This window comes from Oncorhynchus keta, chromosome 29 (assembly GCF_023373465.1).
Source record: "Oncorhynchus keta strain PuntledgeMale-10-30-2019 chromosome 29, Oket_V2, whole genome shotgun sequence".
Lineage (NCBI taxonomy): Eukaryota > Metazoa > Chordata > Actinopteri > Salmoniformes > Salmonidae > Oncorhynchus > Oncorhynchus keta.
This window is the reverse complement of record NC_068449.1, coordinates 28,090,808-28,111,084: the sequence shown is the minus strand read 5'-3', so window position 1 is coordinate 28,111,084 and position 20,277 is coordinate 28,090,808. Positions and strand designations below refer to the sequence as shown.

Below are 20,277 nucleotides of genomic sequence, written 5' to 3'. Positions count from 1 at the left end.
TTTGCTTTTCTCCCTCCACAGAGAATGGCACAATTGTGAGACATTCAAGGACATTCCCACAATTTTGGATCATTTGGATGTGTGAGTTTTTATTTTTCAAGAAGTAAGAATGACTCCATTGAAAAAACATTGGCTGTCTGTGCTGGGTTGACGTCACAGACATAATGACATTCTAATGGGGCCAAATTACAGTAGGCCTATATTGTGCTGTTTTACAACCTTGACCCAACTGTCGACAGCAACCCTAATTTAATTTCATTTTTGGGAGTCTTCCTTCGCACTAATGTTTCCTTCTCGAACAAAGGGCTCTTAATATAGCCAAGCAACCAGCTTGAAATGCCTTCACCTCTATCAAGAGACATGGAAGGTGCAAGTCACATCATCTGAAATGAAAAGGGCAACAACAAACCCATCCAACCTAGAGACACAATCAGAGCTTTAATCATATGAAGATTACTAAGGCAGAAACACAGGACAGACCAGAGGGACTGGAGCTGGTAACTACAGTACAATGCCTAATATCACAGGCCCTGGAAGAGGAAGAGGACCTATGGCAGAGCCGGTCTTTGAAGGGAAGGAAGGCAAGACACCTTGAGAAGTGAGAGAGGGCTGCAGTCAGATGGAGATCAAGGGTAAGCCTGACAGGTAGAGGAACACTAATGACTGATTTGGGGGCCTGATTAGCAGTGTGAATCTGGCCCTGACAACAAGGTACCTGGTATACAACCTCCCAGCCCACTCCCATTTCCTTTCTCTACTCATTCTGCACTGTAGCCCCATATACTGTACAGCTCAGTGTCAAGACAATGATATGTACACCAATTGTGGAGGCTAAAAACAAAACATCTATAAACAAGAACTCTGAAGTGCAACGATTTGAGCAAAAAAGTTGTATTTTCTTATTTCTTTGGAAACTACATTTCTAGCTTCCGAAATGTAACAAACCGTTTGGGAAATAACACAAAAACATGCAATTTGGACAGAGTTAATATAGCACAATAAAAAAAAATGGAAAACACATGAAATGACAAATGACCTAATAACGCCATTGCCTTGGTAATACACAAGCGTGACTAGTAAAATGTGTGCCATTTCCAGCGACTTTAAGAAACCGACTGTTCTAACAGTCAGGGAACATTTTTCTCTTGTTAGCATAATTGGGCCCCAAAGTGAATTTGCCCTTAGCTTGTTTAGAGATTGTAGTGTTTCATCTCCTCTGTGATCCTTCCTGCTGGTGCTGGAAGCAGAGACAGAGCTCTCCACTCCACACAAAGACTTTAAGACAACGCCGGTAGTATTCGTTAACCGTCTCCATAATTCTGAATACAGAAGGCAGCTAGCTAAAGACCAAACATGTCTATAATTATTACAGAGGTTAGGAGACAATCTTCATCTTCATTAGGGAGGGAGCTCAGACAGCATCTGTGTAGCCTACAGGGCTCGCTCTCTCCATCTCTCCCCCCCCACCCAAGACGCATTTCCCTCTTCTATTCACATCAACCCTTTAGATAACGAGAGAGCATCCCATCCCGAGTAACCCACATCAGCTCTGACACATGAGAAATGGCGACATTACCCACGCTGGCCCAGCTTGCATAAGGACCACCTGATTAGTTCAGGTACTTGCGTCTCCCTAATTTTCATATTAATCATCAGTCCATCTCATAGCTTCTCAAATCGCAGCACTTCATGAGTTTAACATGTGACTAAGATTCAGAGGCCCTTGAATGCCTGCTGAAAATAATTACCGTTAAAAAGAAAAACTCTGCAGCTTTGGTTTTATCAGCCCCTGATGCTGAGAGGTGTCACACTCACAGACAGTCTAATGCCCGTTGCCTTAAGCACATGTGTTAAACTGACCTTCACGAAGCACCATGAAAAAGGCATGAAAATCTAAAATGTTATGGAAAAACATAAGCATAGCATAATATTTCAGGGGGGGAAAAGATTACTAACATTGATGAAAACTATTTCCCCCCTGTTGGAGATGGTGTATATTGTCACATAAAGGGCTGAAACTAGATCAATTAGCTGTCTGCGAGAGCATGAGTGCTTGGTTTAAATGTTAAGTAGCGTATTAAAATGACAGTTAAATGGTTCATAGACAGTTATCTCCGAGCTGAGTTTAATCCTTTGAGAAGAAAAACCATATGTCAATTAAATGGAGAATGAATAATGACAGTTAGCTTTGAGGTGCCACTGATGCATGTGAACTATTCAGATTTAGAAAAGGAAGCATGGAATCTCATTGCTTGGTTTGAAGCATCTTGCAATAAAAAAATTATGTCGATTGCCATTTAAAAGAAGGTTTAAGGGGACAGACAAATATGCTTTGAAATTGCAAGTCATGAACTGAGCACCATCGTTGATGTTTTTTTTTTGATCTAGAGGTGACTACATTTCATTTTTGTTCTCCATTACCTACATACCTACGGCAGAACCAACACACGTGAACACAGGTGATCATTATTGGAAGGGGATATTAAATCCTCATCTCTGCTGTTATCTGGGTAAACATCTAATTCCAGGCTTCTTGTTTCATCAAGCCTTTCGCTACATTTTCCCCATGGTGCGGAGGATGTGGCGGGTGTGAGAGGAGCCCTAATAGCATGGCATCGTAGGGCTCCTGTACCAAACACCTTCTCACTACCCATTAAAAACTGTGAGACTAACGCAATGTTAATGGTTCATTTGCTGACTGGCTGCATTGCACAGGAGAGGGCACATTCATTGGCCGTGTGTACCCCTTTAATGCTCACAGCAACAAGACTGTGTTCAAAACAAACACCAAGTGCTTTCACAAGCCTTTTCTGAAGTGAATAAATCCCTCATAGTAACCGATGGTAGCCCAAAACATAATTCGTACTCTGACGTTCGACCTGACTGGTACATGTTCAATCAGCATGGCATATTTTGAGGTGTAAGAAAATGTATATTATTCCAAACCCCAAACATGTAGGCTTAAGTGGGGTTGTATCTTTCTTTGGTGTGATTGGAAAACGTGCTGCCCGTTTAAAACAATATTGGGATGACGGTGACCTGTCTGCAGTTTGAAGCAACTGTGGCACTTTTGAATGTTAATTATAAAAATGACATAATAAAGCAGCAACTATTTTCACATCTGCGTTGAAGGGGATAAAGGACTAATTACATTAAATAATTGGTTAATAGACCGGACCATTTGTCCAATTTTCATAATCGCTAACAGACAGGGAAAAACGATTATTTGAAACGCATTCAGGGGTATTCGGGGGATAATTATGTTTGTACCAAGATTTGCTTGTGTGCACTTCAAATGGAAAATAAAATAGTAGAACATTAAGTGTGATGGGGGGGGGGATAGAGACATATAGGTTATATGACATTACCTCATTGGCCAGCTCCAAAAGGACAGGGACAGAGGGACGTGCCTTGGCTCCGCTCAGGTACCTTCATTATAACAAAGAGACAACAGACAGCGGTGAAAAGAATAGCAGCCCCCAAAAGGCAGACAGAAGGGGAGAGGTGACGAGACCAGGCCAGCCAAAACATGTCAATGTCCCTGATGACTCCGGCCTTGGTGGCATTCGGCAGGCTTGCTGTGGTTAAAACGGCAGTGCTTAGAAGACTCAAACTTCCTTTAAGCCAGCCAAGCGTGATAGTTAGTTAGTCAACTCCCCTCTCTTTGCCCGCCCAAAACTGCTTTACCCCCCTCGCTAACTGAAAGCACCAAAGCTCCCTCAGATCTTTCCCAGATCATCTCTGAGGTTTGTTGTTATACAAGTGGATTAGAAGTGCATTATCCAGGCCTCGTTCCCAACAGAACAATGGCTTAATAAGCTAGAAAAAAGGCCGATAGTGATATGCGAAGACGCTTTCTCAGACTTCCCCCTTTAGCCTGTACAAAAAAAACAACCGTATTTATTAGTTTAACAGTTAACAGAATTAGGGATAATCAGCCCATCATAAGCCTGTGTAAGCCAAATGTCCAACTGCTGTTCTCTCTTTTCAGCAGGTGCATGTGGAGGTCTGGAATGAATCCTAAAAGGTGGTGATTTGTTTGGAGGAGATTATATCTGTCATGGAGGCCCACCTACTCTCAGCCCTGTCCACTTCCTATCATGCAACATGAATGATTCCCTTCCTGGGCGGGGGTGGGGTGGGGGGCGGGGGACCGTACCTTTGGTAGTAGCTTTCAATGCTATCTGGGGCTTGATGCCTTGACATGGTTCTTTTGGTCCTTTTCTGGATCAAAGGGTACATAAAGTGTTACTAAAACGAAACGCATTTAATTTGAACACAAAATACAACATATTATAATGGTGCAATTATTAATAGCAAAATATGAATAAATACACTTGCTAGACATTACACACATGCTACAGATGATATCCATATGGTAAACTTGAGAGCCATGCAATGCAGTACAAAGACCAAAACAAAGCTTTTCCTTCCCCTGAATCACTCCGCCTCGGGTGCTCTATGGTATCGTGTATGAACAGGCTGTGAGAGAGGGGTCATAGTAATTGAATCTCAATAAGTTTGCCCAGGGTCTCACAGCGAGCCAAGGCAACCTTGTTCAACCCCCTTCTCAAAACCCCGCCTCGATCAAACAGTGACCTATTCCCCCGCATGCCACCCCAGCGCAACGCATTTCCATCATGCAATTCAATTTGAACCCATCTTAACCAGAGGGATAGGAGAGAAAGAGCATTGCTTAAAAGACGACTTATTTAAAAACTACTACGCACGACTAAAAAAAAAATAATGTAATTCCGTGGAGACGTGCGGCGTGACTGACACCTGTCAGGAGGATGATAAATGACTCCATTTTCTGCCTGTGCTGCCTTCTGCCACTCGCGGCAGCGGTCATTTATCATCATCCGCTGTCAGACGTGGAAAGCGGCAGTGACAGTGCGAGTCAGCAAACATTTAGCACACGCAGCCGCACTACACGGGGAAATGATTATTGTCAGAATAATAATGGTTTAGCATAATTTATTACAGGTCCACCAAATAAGCAGCGGCTAGATGTTATTAGACAGATGGATGGGAAGGCTTGGCAGACATCCACATAGACTCATGCAAGCAGGTCCCTCCATGTGAAATAGAGAGGGGGGGGGTGGGGCATCCTCCAAACCAATCAGAGAGCTGGCAGTTCAATTACAAAGAAATAAAAGGACATTCATCATTCAATTAGGCACCTGTCACGGATCACAAAGGAAGAAACATTCTAACCTGGTACTCCAGGGAGAAGATGCTCAGAAGAGTGGACTGCGAGTGACTGGAACAAATAAAAGAAGGACAAAGTTAATTACCAGAGTGCATTGCACAGAGACAAAGGGAGAGCGAGAACAGCTTCAGAGCCAGGGCCGGCTCGGCTGCCCTGTAATCTAAAAGAACATGAAAACAAGTGTGGCAAAGTTGTTCCAGATGAACACCTCGGACAAAGGATTCCTGCCGCGATGGTCCGGCAGCAGGGGGGGTGGAGAAGGGGGAGGTTGGTGTGAGTGCTATGAGAATAGAGAAAATATAGTCAAGCTGGAGATTTCTTTCTTCTCTTGCTCACACCAAAACCCCCCCAAACACAGTAGAACAGAACATCGTCAATTCATTGTCATTATTTTGAGTGCATCCTGGTGTAGAAAACCACAGAGACGATATCGTTACCTTGTAGCCGGGCTAAAAGGCACAAACATGAGGGAGAAACAAAGCAAATCCATGTAAATAATTGATGGGGTTCATGTCCGTTAGCAGTACAGGGAACACGGTGCTCAGTGGCAACATATTCAAACACATTTTGTTAGCGATGAGTGAGTCTTCTTTCTAGGAGTGTGTGTGTGTGTGTGTGTGTGTGTGTGGGGGGTTGCCTCACTATCAGTGCTGGCCTATGGGTCGCTCAGGAACATTCCCAGTGCATCTGATGGGCTTTGAAAATATTAACTTTCACGGCAGGAAGCTGAGACTCCCAGGAGTCGGTCAATTCCACTGGTTGCCATAAGCTACATTCATCTCCAGCTCTAGTCAATGTTAAACACCTGGCAGTGGGGGGAAACAGGCAGCTCCGTCAGGGATTCTCACCCCCCGCCCACCTAAATCTCCCTCCTTTCAATCAAAAATATTTAAAGCAGTGAGATTTTTTTCTCTCTAATTGGACAGTACAAACATTCGCCCACACGTCAACAGATCGTGCACGTATAGTACAAACTAAATCCCACACACACACACACACACACACACACACAACGATGGTCTCCTATGGTTTTGTGTCTCCATATACCACTCTCAGTACATTTGATTGTTAAATTTAATAGACTTTTCTTTACAAGTCACCTGAGAATGGTTTGTAAATACTGACTAGAAGCCCTAGCTTCCTATAAGCATTGAAATATTGAGTCCATATCGGCCATCACTGCAAACCATGAAATTACCATGTGACATGTAAACAAAGGCAGAGGAATCTGAGGCATTGATTTGTCTAGATCTTAATAAAAAATGACTACAGCACTGGAATAGTTTAGTAGTTTATAATGACTATAGGCCTAAACCCCGCAAAAACCTCAATGTTAACTTCTCCAGATGTCAGTGGTAAACAGTTTTACTGCTGTGACTGTGGAAGGACGAGGAGTAATGCTCAACAATGCAAGTCTCCCCATCATGTGGACAACCATCAAAACCACAAACTACTACTTTTCAAAAAGTTAAGACAAGAAAAAAAGTTACATATGAAAAAATGAAAAAGGGTCTCAGAGAACAAAAACATGGAGGCTGCCCCAGCCTTAATTTACAACGATACCTAGGGACCATGGCAATTAAATGACCCATTAAAAACAGTCAACATGTGGACACTTAGGGGAGAAAAAAATATATATTTATATATATATATATATATATATATATAAAATCTTCGCCACTTCAACCTTGCACCTGAGCATTTCAACAACATTACAGCACTATTCTCTGAGTGGGACCTCCTTCCCTCTGCTGAAACAGACATCTGTTAGGTTTTAAATGGATTACTCTGTATAATGAGCGTGATTACTCCCTAATTGCTAAATCTTTACCCTGTTAAGTTTAAAAGGGACACAAACTGCTTTTAATATCTGTGAAAACATATCGGTTTCAAACGGCACGGTTGCCATTTTTATGGAAACAGGGTTATGTTTTTCTTTTTCCACTTCTGTCTGCGATGCTTTTCTCCCACCTGGAAATCCAGTGAAAACACTGAATCGAAAGAATGAAAACATCTTGTTCCAAGTTTACAAAAGATAGACACGGAGAGCCAAATTACGAGACAAGAGGGGTGGAATGGCAGGGCTCTCGATAACTGGACACAAACCAAGGCTTGTCCTAAGTTTATAGAATCTGCCACGGCGTTACAATGAGGCAATATTCTACGTTGCCTTTCCACGTGAATAATAAAGTTACTGCACGCTTTACATTCATGTTCAGGCCTATTCAACCTGTGCTCTCCTGGTGAACTACGCTCAATTCATGGGAAAGAAATGGAGCCACGCGCAGAGCCTTACAATAGTGGTCGGATCTCCCAGCCTGCTCAAACAGTAGCATTACATTTACCCACACTCACCGCTCTCTCTGCTTCAGAAGAGGATTTTTGACCCTTCGGTGGCAGCGATAACACACACCACACTGATGTAAAAACAGAGGCATTTCATGACAAAGGAGGAGCTCAACTCAACCAGATTCTATTACCTTGTCGTTAGCTATGACTCCAAAATGTGTGAACCCATTCATTGTATCCTAACGAGAAGGACCCTATTGCAGAGAAGGGGTGTCTGACGACGGGGGACAACAGTAACAAGGCACATTGGTGTGTTATACTACCTCATTTTATGCATCAGTACGTATCTAGTAAACAAAGCAACAAAAGCCAGGTAAATAAGAGGAGGAGGGCGCGAGCAGCTTCATTAGCGCCACCATCTTTCTTTCCCATGGAAAGCTGGGGTCAATAACATTGCCCAGTGCCGAGGAGAACCCACAAAACCCGACCCCTGATTACATCTGTAAATACGCAGGCCGATGAAGCCGTGTTTCTTCCCTTGCAAAGTAAATAGAGATGGAAGCGGACTCGCCATTGCCTCTTCTCAGTTGACCGTGTCATGATGAACCTCAGCAGGGAATACAGCGACGGTTTTGACAGCACCAACACAGTCTGCCTAACAGATACTATGGACTGGGATATCACCCTGATGCTGATGATATGTCAATCTGAAGAGGTAACGATTGCATTGTGTGAGGTGAGGGAGGCAGTGACCCAGACACTGACCCAGACACTGACCCACTGGGAGTCAACATTTGGTCAGACTCGCTGCAGCTATATTATGACTGTAGTGTTGTTCAGCCAATAGGAGAAGACTCATTAAATAGATCACGCATAGTGTATATATTAAGGCGTGGCTGTAATTGGATGAGTTATCCATATAGTTGGCCTAGTCAGAACCATCTAAATCATCAGCAGCAACTTGAGTGTCGACGAGAAAAACATTTAATTAAGAAGTTGCAAGGGTCAAAAACATAATTGGACACTGACCTCTCCGGAACAATAGGAAAACAGAATCCATCCCAGCGGCATTGAGTTGTGAACATAGAAAGACAGAAGGTTAGGAAACAGAAGAGTGGTTAGGGAATCATTGTCTCTCTGTGTAATTACCCTTCCCCAGCCCCACAACCCTAGACAGCCACATTAATATGCACAGAGCCCAAAATAGTAAGGCTCCGGATTTGATTAAAACAATTAGGACGTTCACTTTGTTACTACGCTGCTAGAACTGTCTGTTCACGTCTAGAATTCACTATGGGATATATATTACTCATCCCCATGTGTTGAACACTTAAGGCCTATACGTTGTAGGACACTGAAGAGTATATTAGATTAGTGTCTGCGTATGCTGGTTGGGATATGTTGTCAATGCTTCCGGGTCCCCCAGCACCCTCGAGGATGAAACTCATCTGGGATTCCTTTTCTACTCCATTGTTTTTCTCTAGTAAGACATCACATATAGTTCTCAAAAAAAATGCACCATCATAATATAACCATTGAAGAGGCAAACTGCTTTTAATCAAAAACAATCAAAAACGTTTAGCAAAAAAAACCAACGGTGAAGAGATTACCACCAGATTGCCTCGCTAGCTAATTAATTGAGGGCATATACTACAAGCTATCAATTATTTTCAGAATCTTCCTATTTACAAATAATTAATTATAAACGATAGCAGTCATTCCCCTAATGAAAGCCACCTGGCTAATGGCGTGGGTATCATATGCTGTGACAGTACTTAGCATTTGGAGCATCTAGCCTATATGTAGAGAGCGGTGCGTGTCGTGACTCTTCAGGGCATGAAGCTCACCGAGGCAGGGCACATTTTTTACTAATGACTCCAAGGACATTGGGGGTGATAATGAAAAGGAAAGTCTGTATGAGTGTCAGAGTTTCAATGGTTGACAGTATATCCAGGTCTGATTAAGCTACTGTAGCTTCATGGAGTTGATATTATCACCTTTACTCAGTGACCTGGTCGACAGTGGAATGGCTAGGAACGATTAAAGATGCATTATCCGATACATGGATACTATATTTGGTTATGATCTCTGTGAAATGATCTCACATTTCAAACACATTCTCTTCCGTTTAAATGAAACATTGTGTAGTGAAACAAATATAGCTGGATGTGCTTTTTGTTAAATACTCTGCATATGCAAATCCCTCTAATTACACATGCTGATAAGAGAGGCCAACATCTGTTTCTCACCAAAGTCTACCATCATCAGCAAGACGGAATCAAGAGGAAAAATCCTTAACGTACAACTGTGATATATTTCCACAAACCACACAAACAAACAGGCATCTCAGAGTCATGGCGTTCCAAACAAATACTTGTTTATGAACAAAAATGTTTACCATTAAAGTTGTTTTCCTTCATTACAAAATTGCCTATCTAGAATAGAAAATGTTCATGTCAAAAATCATGACACCAAATTTAGCAAAATGTCATCTTGATGTTAACAGAAATGTTTTCATTTTCTTGTATGTTACCACATACAAACATAATAAATCACCGCTGTGGTTACATTATGACAAATGCTCCTTAAAAGAAATGCAGAGATGTGATGAACACAAAACCAACCTAGAGACAAGTCAAATATTTCATTGACAGGAGAACAATCCAATTCTACACTGTGGCTTCAGAGTGAATGAACCCCCAGGAATGAACCACAACTCCCATCAGCACCAGGGAGCATCAATACTACAGACAGGATGGGAACTCTCCTTCTCACTCAGAGGAAGCCATAGCCCACTGGAGCTCCCTGTGGGGGAGTTTCACTGTGTGGACAGAGCCAGAGGCTGATTTAACAGAAGCTCGCAAACATGGTGTCTCGCTAGAGCTGTGGTGAGTGTCCAGGATCTCAGGGCTTTCGTGTAAGTGTGGTTAAAATAGTGTGGCCCATAACACCATCACAGACCTAATTATGATTTGTCATGAAAGGTAGTGGCCTCTCCATATGTGATTCGTGACAAACTAAGTTCTAGCTATTAAAAAGGCACGTTACTATTGTTATAGCGCAATTATTGTCATCATGGCAGTCTCTGCAAACTCTTGTGGAAAATTGAAAATGAGGCCTTGGTTATCCATCATGAAGCAAGTCTGGTCTGGCAAGAAAACACATTACGCTGACCAACTGCCTGCCTACTCTCTCAAGCACAACTACACCACTTGTACCATTCTGGGCAATTTGTTCCATTCTTCTTTTTGCAATTGATCCCAGTATGCAAACAGAGCCCGGGGCTACAGTCTCCAGCATAGCTGCGTGCGTGCGCGTGTGCGTGTGTGTGTGTGTGTGTGTGTTGTTTATCATTTTTGAAAGGAACATTTTTATTGGAGATGTTTGTCAGTCTGCTATGGAAAACCGTGAATGTTGTCCACTTTCATGATGTTTACGTCAAAAAAAGTTACTCATACATGCACTAAATTACAGAAAATTAAGTAGCCTCCTGCCATCATTGACAACACTGTCTGGCGATTGGCAGCAGTTTATTGGAGTCCTTTTTAGCCCAATGAGCCAATGCATTACAATTTGGGAAGCTTCCCGAGGCCAGAGCAACACATCCCAATGAGGAAGCATATTACTCCTCCGCTTCCTAATCAACTAATTGATCACATCTATTATTCATGAGTTCCTCAACCTGACATCAAACTGTACACTCAGCAGAGTCTCACTCCTCCTCTCTCCCTCTCTCTCTCTCCCTTCTCTTCCTCCAAACTCAGCAGTCTCACTATTTTCTCCTCTCTTCATCTCTCTCGCCTCCCTCCATTCTTCCTGACCACATAAACCCGTCCAGTTCTGTGATTAGTCTTCCCGGCCAGCGGCCGTATCCCAGCCTGCTACAGACAGCACTCCTATTGGCTGGGGGGGGTTCACCCACAAGCCCCAGCTGCCAGCTTGTGTTTTGGTCTGAGCCGAGAGCCAGAGGAGCGTGGTGTGGTCATCTAGACCAGGGGAGGCGGAGGCTGCTGAAGCACTAGGTGGGCTGCTAGACCTCACTACTAGCCCATCTGGCAGCCTCAGAGACAGACCCAGACCAAGCCCTGGCTAATGTCATCACCACATCCAGGTTGAGACAGCCCCAGTTAAAATGGCCATGCTAGGACACATTCTTAGGATAGAATGAAAAGACTATACAGAGAAACAAAATAATGGAACAATGAAATAGAGCCAAAATATACAATATTGTAAAAAATGTAAGGTTATTATGTTTTTTTTCCCACCTTTATTTAACTAGGCAAGTCAGTTCAGAACAAATTCTTATTTTCAATGACGGACTATTATGTGATTTTACACTGAGCAAAAATATAAAAACGCAAGACGTAAAGTGTTGGTCCCATGTTTCATTAGCTGAAATAAAAGACCACCGAAATTTTCCATACGCACAAAAAGCTTATTTCTCTCATATTTTGTGCACAAATTTGTTTACATCCCTGTTAGTGAACATTTCTCCTTTGCCAAGATAATCCATCCACCTGACAGGTGTGGCAAATCAAAAAGCTGATTAAACAGCATAATCATTACACAGGTGTAACTTGTGCTGGGGACAATAAAGGGCCACTAAAATGTGCAGTTTTGTCACACAACACAATGCCACAAATATCTCAAGTTTTGAGGTAGTATGCAATTGGCCTGCTGACTGCAGGAAGGACACCAGAGCTGTTGTCAAAGAATTGAAGGTTCATTTCTCTACCATATAAGGTGCCTCCAACGTTCATTTTATAGAATTTGGCAGTATGTCCAACCGGCATCACAACCACAGACCACATGTAACCATGCCAGCCCAGGACCTCCACATACGGCTTCTTCCCCTGCGGGGTCATCGGAGACCAGCCTCCCAGACAACTGATGAAACTGAGGAATATTTTTAATAATGCCCTTTTGTGTGGGAAAACTCATTCTGATTGGCTGGGCCTGGCTCCAAAGTGGGTGGGCCTATGCCCTCCCAGGGCCACACATAGCTGTGCCCCTGCCCAGTCATGTGAAATCAATAGATCAGGGCATAATGCATTTATTTCAATTGACTGATTTCCTTAAATGAACTGTAACTCAGTAAAATCGTTGCATGTTGCGTTTATATTTTTGTTCGGTATACATTCACCCAAGTGTTAAGAGTTTTCAGAGCTATTTAGCAAGGAATGTTTTCATTGTGTGTTGCCATGTGTGAACAATCCTCTTTCCAAGATATGCAGTAGTTTAATTAGCTAGCCTAGTCTCAAGAGTCTCAGAGTTTGAAGAAAAATCTCCCACAGAGCTCTCAACAATGTCTTCAATAAACAGTATAAAGACATAGTATTTATTTTGCAAAAGATGTGCCAACTGAAAATAGGGCAGAACACAGAAACTAGAAATAAAGAGGACAGCGTTTGTCAACAATTTGACCAAAATCAACATGGTTTTCTATCCTCTTTGTGTAAAGCTGAGCATGTTAAACAGAGCGAGCGCAGAAGTTAATTAATGAATAATACCACATCCTTTAGTAACTGGCATGTAATAGAGAAACCATAGACCTAATAAATAATCAATGAGCAAAGTCCTCCCCAGCCTGAATATTACCATCAAAAACAAAGTGACTCTTGCCAAGAAATCACCATATCAATGACACATGCCACAACAACGCTGGCCCCTGATTCCTCCCCAGATCACGCTAGATAAACCCCAAATAACAGAGAAATTAACAAATGCTTGACATTTGCTCAACATCCATTATTCTGACACGTTTTCAGAATTTCAAAAGGCTGAACGCATGTTTAATCAACATTCATATTCCCCCAGCGAGCCCCCGGCACCATATTGCAGCCCGCCTCACTGCTGATGAAAACGGCACATTAGGGCCCGATTCGAAAACGTTCAGGGACTCCACACTAGGGAACTGCTGTGTGTGTGTGTGTGTTTGCTAGTCCAATTCTTTTCCCCCACCCTTCTCTCTAACTCAGAAGAGCCATATGCAGAATAAGCTGAAAGGTGTTTTAAAAGAGGGGAGTAACATTAAATCCAAATTCATTCATAAAGTAGTGCAGAAGGCCAGAAAAGTCTCTCTCGACAAAGAGAGCGGAGGGACTGTGGTCCCCTCTGGACCGGGGGAAGCCAGGCGAGGCCTCAGAGCAGCAGCCCATCATTTCCAATTCTAATACGTGGTCGAAAGAAAGGCCTGATGGGACTGTTGTCACATTGGCTGTGTTGAGCAATTTCCCGCCCCCACGCTGCTGCTACACTGCCTCCCTGGTTCTCATTGTAGCCGGGGCCCAGGCAGCCAGACACTAGGCAGGAACAGGGACAGCCCCGGCCGGGCAGGGGGGGCTATTTGCATGCCCCTCCATTGTGAGCAGGGGTAAGAAGTGACAGCACCGTGTCCAATTCTTTTCCCCTCAGAACAGCCCGGGCTCGGTAGGAGAGGCCAGGCTGACAGATGACTCCCAACATCTGTGTTATGCAGGCGACACAGCCGAGGGACCACGGCCGGCACATCCCTCCCTTTCTCCATCTTTTCTCCCTCCCCCTTTTCTCCCTCTATCCCATCAGAAAGACTGACAGACGCCCCGTGGAAATGACCTATCACAATCATTATCGTTCGGGATTTTGATCCTCTTCCCATTGACTCTCCTATCAAAAGCAGTGAATGCTAAATGCTATTGTGAAATATAATATCCAATTAGTTTTTATTTATTTATTTATTTTCCACCTTTACTTAACCAGGTAGGCAAGTTGAGAACAAGTTCTCATTTACAATTGCGACCTGGCCAAGATAAAGTAAAGCAGTTCGACACATACAACGACTTACACATGGAATAAACAAACATAGAGTCAATAATACAGTATAAACAAGTCTATATACGATGTGAGCAAATGAAGTGAGATGGGAGGTAAAGGCAAAAAAGGCCATGGTGGCAAAGTAAATACAATATAGCAAGTAAAACACTGGAATGGTAGATTTGCAGTGGAAGAATGTGCAAAGTAGAAATAAAAATAATGGGGTTCAAAGGAGCAAAATAAATGAATAAATACATACAGTAGGGGGAGAGGTAGTTGTTTGGGCTAAATTATGGATGGGCTATGTACAGGTGCAGTAATCTGTGAGCTGCTCTGACAGTTGGTGCTTAAAGCTAGTGAGGGAGATAAAAGTTTCCAGTTTCAGAGATTTTTGTAGTTCGTTCCAGTCATTGGCAGCAGAGAACTGGAAGGAGAGGCGGCAAAAGAAAGAATTGGTTTTGGGGGTGACCAGAGAGATATACCTGCTGTGCTGTGATGTATTACAACTCAAATTCAGGGCAAACAATGTGCATATTCTGCATTTACTTTTGTGACATAGGCCTACATCACCAGTTCCACATTAAGAGTAAAGAACAGGCCTATAAGAATTCAGTCAACAGTTCCTGCATCTAGCTTGTCATCCATCTGCAGTGAGACAGTTGTTATTAACATGACAGTCATGAAAGCACTGACTAGAAAGTTGCCAGGTCATTATACTACTTCCATCTCCATAGTGACCAGAATCGTGCAGTATTGTGATACGGGTTTGACAGTGATACCTCTCCCTGCCTGTCCCCTCTCCCTGGCACACCCCCATGTGGGTCGGTCCACTCCTCCTTTACCCCCCTGCCCACAGTCAGGCTGGCCAGTATTTACACAGTGGCAGGGCTCCCACACAGTCAGAAGGGAGGGGGGGGGGGATTGCCTGCCTGCCTGCCGTGCCTGAGCGCATGCTAAGAGATGATGGATGGCCTAGTCGATATGTTATGTCTTAAGAGCCTGATTTCCTGCCAGTCCAATCACTAACCCTCCAGAGCCCGGCTCAGCTGATTGGACAAGCAGAATAATTTTGCAGGCTGTGAAAACACTGCTGCCGTGCCTGTCTGTCAGGCCCGATGACAAGACTCAGGGTTTTTAAAGAGCAGGGGCCTCTCCGAGAAAGAAATAATAACAATAACGGCTAAGACTAAACAAAAGAGTCGGCACCACCGAGAGGAGCGCTATACAGTTATCACCCCCGAAAAACACTTCTTACTGGAAGGATAGTGGTAGTTAGAGGTTTTGGTTGAGAAACAGAAACACTGTGGGTTAAAAGATCACATTCAGAACCTAAATAAACATTACAACGATCTATACTAATATGGACAAGAAGGTGGTACATATGTAGCTGAAACGCACTTTTCACATAACATATTCTGTAAAACGCTGACACTAAGAACAAAGGCCTGCCCAAAGTAGGCTGTGTCCCCCTTGGGGACCCCAGTGCCTTCTTCTATCGGTGATTAGGGCACAATGCTAGTAGGAAGCTCCAAATCCATTCGACTTTGTAAGTGACCTCGGCAGGATCTAGCGGTGTCCTGGTGGCCTTGGGGGATTACACGTGTTACATTCAATAAAGAGTGGCCCCTCAGTGTCACGGAGAAACGCAACACAGCCATTAACCTCCGCTTATATTTCTGAACATCCAGCCAGCCATAGTGGACCAGAGGAGAGGCCGGCTCGCTGATGTAATGAAATTCAATGCAGAAACATTGAAAAGTACTGTCTATGGATTATTTCTTAATGAGGCTGAATTTAGTAGGACATTATGGACAAAGTATATTGAAATAAATGCACACATTTTTTGCCCTTAATATAAACGCCTACATAATTGAAGATGTATCTATTGCTAATTAATTACAACAACCAGTGTAATAAATATTCATTTAAACTTACTGATACGTAACACAATGAATGCATGAAAATGTGCAGTTTTCATTGTATTGATATTTTCTTTAATAAAATATTGGCTATTGACCTTGACTGGACAGACAGTACGATGCCTACTGGTGTGGCATGTAGGTACGATGCCTAACAGCATGCTATGTTGCAGAGGCAGAACCTCTACTGTAAGTTAAAGGCCCAGTGCAGTCAAAAACGTAATTCCCTATGTTTTCTATATATTGCCACACTATGAAGTTGGAATAACACTGTGAAATTGTCAAAATGAATCCCTTTCAGTGTAAGAGCTGTTTGAAAAGACAGCCTGAAATTCAGCCTGTTTTGGTGGGAGGAGTTTTGGCATGCCTGGTGACAGCACCAGGTGTTAAATTAGTTAATAGACCAATAAAAACCATTTTTTGAAGAGATTTACAAACCTCTCTGCCAATAACAGCTAGTTCAGGTTTCCCCTTCCCACTCAGACAGGGCTCCAGACTAACATTTCAGTTCGTGGCACCAGCCCATGATTTGGTCGCACAATTTTTGTTTCTCCCGCTGCGTCACGCAACATAAAAATGTAGTATTGTCTTAAGTCATTTAATAATAATATAATAGACTACTGAGATGGTATTCAACAAATAAGTTGTTTTATCTATTGATATTGTGATTTCAAATATTTTTATGTGCAACCTTATACAGTGATTTCATGCATTTTCAGTTGACAATCAGCCTGTTTTATTTTTTTTATGTCTCCAGAATGGTCTGATTTAGTTCAATAGAGATGAATTTGCCTACATCTTTATGTGCACTAATATCATAGGCTAATTTATTAGGGGCTAATTAACCACCCAAGTGAAAACTCAAAACCCATTAACTAGATTACTAACTCTAAATATAACAATGAACGTAATGTCATAAAAAAATATATATATTTTTTTCTTTCTCAGAAATTTCTAAAAAACCTATTTTTGCTTTGTCATTTTTTTTACCAGCCTAAATATTGAGACCAAAAATCTAGGTGGCATGCTTTGTAATGTTGTATTACTACACTGAACAAAAATAGAAACGCAACATGCATCAATTAATGAGTTACAATTCATATAAGGAAATCAGCGATTTAAATAAATTCATTGGGCCTAATCTATGGATTTCACAGGACTGGAAATATAGATATGCATCTGTTGGTCACAGATAACTTAAAAAAAGGTAGGGGCATGAATCAGAAAACCAGTTAGTATCTAGTGTGACCACCATTTGCCTCATGCAGCGTGACACATCTCCTTCACATAGAGTTGATCAGGCTGTTGATTGTGGCCTGTAGAATGTTGTCCCACTCCTCTTCAATGGCTGTGTGAAGTTTCTGGATATTGGTGGGAACTGGAACATGCTGTCGTACACGTTGATCCAGATCCAAAGGTATGTATACCTTTGGTATAGTATGTAGGATGTCCAGCATCCATTTCGTATGATATGCTAATTACAATTTGTTTTAATGTTATGAATTTCCAAAATGTATGATATGTTACAAATTCCAATTTATTGTGGGTAATGTTAGCTAGGTGGCTAACGTTAGCTACCACTAGGGGTTAAGGTTAGGGTGCAGGCCTGGGCAACTCCAGTCCTCAGGGGCCTGATAGGTGTCTCACTTCTCCCCAGCCCCAACTGACACACCCCCAGGCCCAACTAACACCCCCCAGCCCCAACTAACACACCCCCTCAGCCCCAACTAACACACCCCCTCAGCCCCAACTAACACACCCCTCAGCCCCAACTAACACACCCCCCAGCCCCAACTAACACACCCCCAGCCCCAACTAACACACCCCCAGCCCCAACTAACACCCCCCCAGCCCCAACTAACACCCCCCCAGCCCCAACTAACACCCCCCAGCCCCAACTGACACCCCCAGCCCCAACTAACACCCCCCAGCCCCAACTAACACCCCCAGCCCCAACTAACACACCCCCAGCCCCAACTAACACACCCCCAGCCCCCCCTGCCCCAACTAACACCCCCAGCCCCAACTAACACACCCCCAGCCCCAACTAACACACCCCCAGCCCCAACTAACACACCCCCAGCCCCAACTAACACACCCCCCAGCCCCAACTAACACACCCCCAGCCCCAACTAACACACTCTCCCAGCCCCAACTAACACACATTCCCCCAGCCCCAACTAACACACCCCCAGCCCCAACTAAGCCCCACACCCCCCAGCCCCAACTAACACCCCCCAGCCCCAACTAACACACCCCCAGCCCCAACTAACACCCCCCAGCCCCAACTAACACCCCCAGCCCCCAACTAACCCCCAGCCCCAACTAACCCCCCCCAGCCCCAACTAACACCCCCCAGCCCCAACTAACACCCCCAGCCCCAACTAACACACTCTCCCAGCCCCAACTAACACACTCTAACACCCCCAGCCCCAACTAACACCCCCCCAGCTCCAACTAACACCCCCCAGCTCCAACTAACACCCCCCAGCTCCAACTAACACCCCCAGCTCCAACTAACACCCCCCAGCCCCAACTAACACCCCCAGCCCCAACTAACACCCCCAGCCCCAACTAACACCCCCAGCCCCAACTAACACACCCCAACTAACACACTCCCCCAGCCCCAACTAACACACAAGCCCCAACTAACACACTCCCCAGCCCCAACTAACACACACCCCCAGCCCCAACTAACACACACCCCCAGCCCCAACTAACACACACCCCCCAGCCCCAACTAACACACCCCCAACTAACATGATGTGATTTGAAAGCACAACCTTTGGGGTGGCCTAGACGTTCGCGTTATACGCTCACCCAACCACCCTCCTTTTGTCTTAAGTAACTTATGTAAACATACCAAACGTAACATATCATTAATTTGAGGTTCCTGTTTTACAAAACCTAGCTTGCTTGCTAACACTCACATGAGGGCGAAGCTAGCATGGCTATCCGAATTATCGTGTTATGTGGAAATCCCGTTAGAATGTGCCGAAAAGCTCAACAGCTTCGAGCGACAAAATTATGCAGGGATAGGCTCATACAGTAGGACAACAAGCATCAAGGACATAGCAAAAGTTGATGACAATATTAATAGGGTAAACTAAATTGAAAGATGCATCACTTACTTTGGAAATCTTTGCCTCAGTATCGTCATACACTGACGCGTGGGTCTCAACTGTTCGGTGCATTTCACTATCTCCTTGTATTCAGCTCGAGACAGCTTCATTTTTAATAATCTGCGTGGCTAAACAAGACAAGACAACAATCAAAAACGTGCAAGTTGTGATATCAGCTCGCAATTGGAAAATCAGATGTGAAATTGCTTGCTAACTGACGTTAGTGTGTTAGCTGTTTAGCTACCAATGTTCAGCGTATCAAACTCTTTCAAATCGGTCACATAAACGACAGTAAATAGTCCGCTAGTTTAATAATAGCTACTGCATGCAATGCTAAGTCAATATAATCCAGCAAAATCAATGCTATTTTCCAGTAAAACAATGTTATTTCAATAAATGCAAGGAGCACAATACACTTCCTGGTTTCTTACCGCGAGAAAGTTAAAACACACACGTCAGTATGAAAAGCTCTCCTATTGGTCTATATTGCAGGAGCTGAGTATACCGGTAAGGGATAGGCTCGCTACGGTCTTTGCTTCAGTGATTCAATACCAACAGCAGCACTATCAAACCTAAACGACTTAACTTTCTTTGATAGATTTGGAAAATATCACCTGTAATATCATAGCAATACATTCGCATAGGTAGGAAATGCATACAGTGGGACAAATTATACTGCATTCAAGACCAATGCATGGCACTCTTTCATTATAATGAATGATATATACTAGTAACCTAAACAATAAATGGAACCCTACAGCAAAATAAAAAACACATTTTTATCATTTTTTTTCTGATAGCCTAAAATAGCTGAATTCAAAGGGAAAGCATACTTTTTTTTAAAAACAATAGAAGAAAATGCATTCACTTGGAACGTTTTTCACAATGACAACCTGAATTATTTTTATATTTTTATGATTATCTGGAAATTAAACTATAGATT

General features: G+C 43.3%; 1 protein-coding gene across 3 annotated transcripts in view; it reads right to left on the bottom strand.

Moving 5' to 3' along the window:
• cdin1 (CDAN1 interacting nuclease 1) overlaps nt 1–19,802 on the bottom strand; it is an 86,234-nt gene extending 66,432 nt beyond the window's left edge. The window contains exons 1-5 of one of the 3 annotated variants that reach the window (XM_052486353.1): nt 19,766–19,802; nt 19,344–19,462; nt 5,218–5,263; nt 4,160–4,224; nt 3,369–3,429 (exon numbers count right to left, since the gene is read on the bottom strand). In XM_052486353.1, coding sequence (XP_052342313.1) covers nt 3,369–3,429; nt 4,160–4,224; nt 5,218–5,263; nt 19,344–19,444 — 273 coding nt within the window. In that variant the 5' untranslated portion in view covers nt 19,445–19,462; nt 19,766–19,802. Of the gene's footprint in view, nt 1–3,368; nt 3,430–4,159; nt 4,225–5,217; nt 5,264–19,343; nt 19,463–19,553; nt 19,745–19,765 lie in introns of those variants that run through there. The other 2 variants (XM_052486351.1, XM_052486352.1) reach the window with 2 other exon arrangements.
• Between the last annotated feature and the right edge of the window lie 475 nt (nt 19,803–20,277).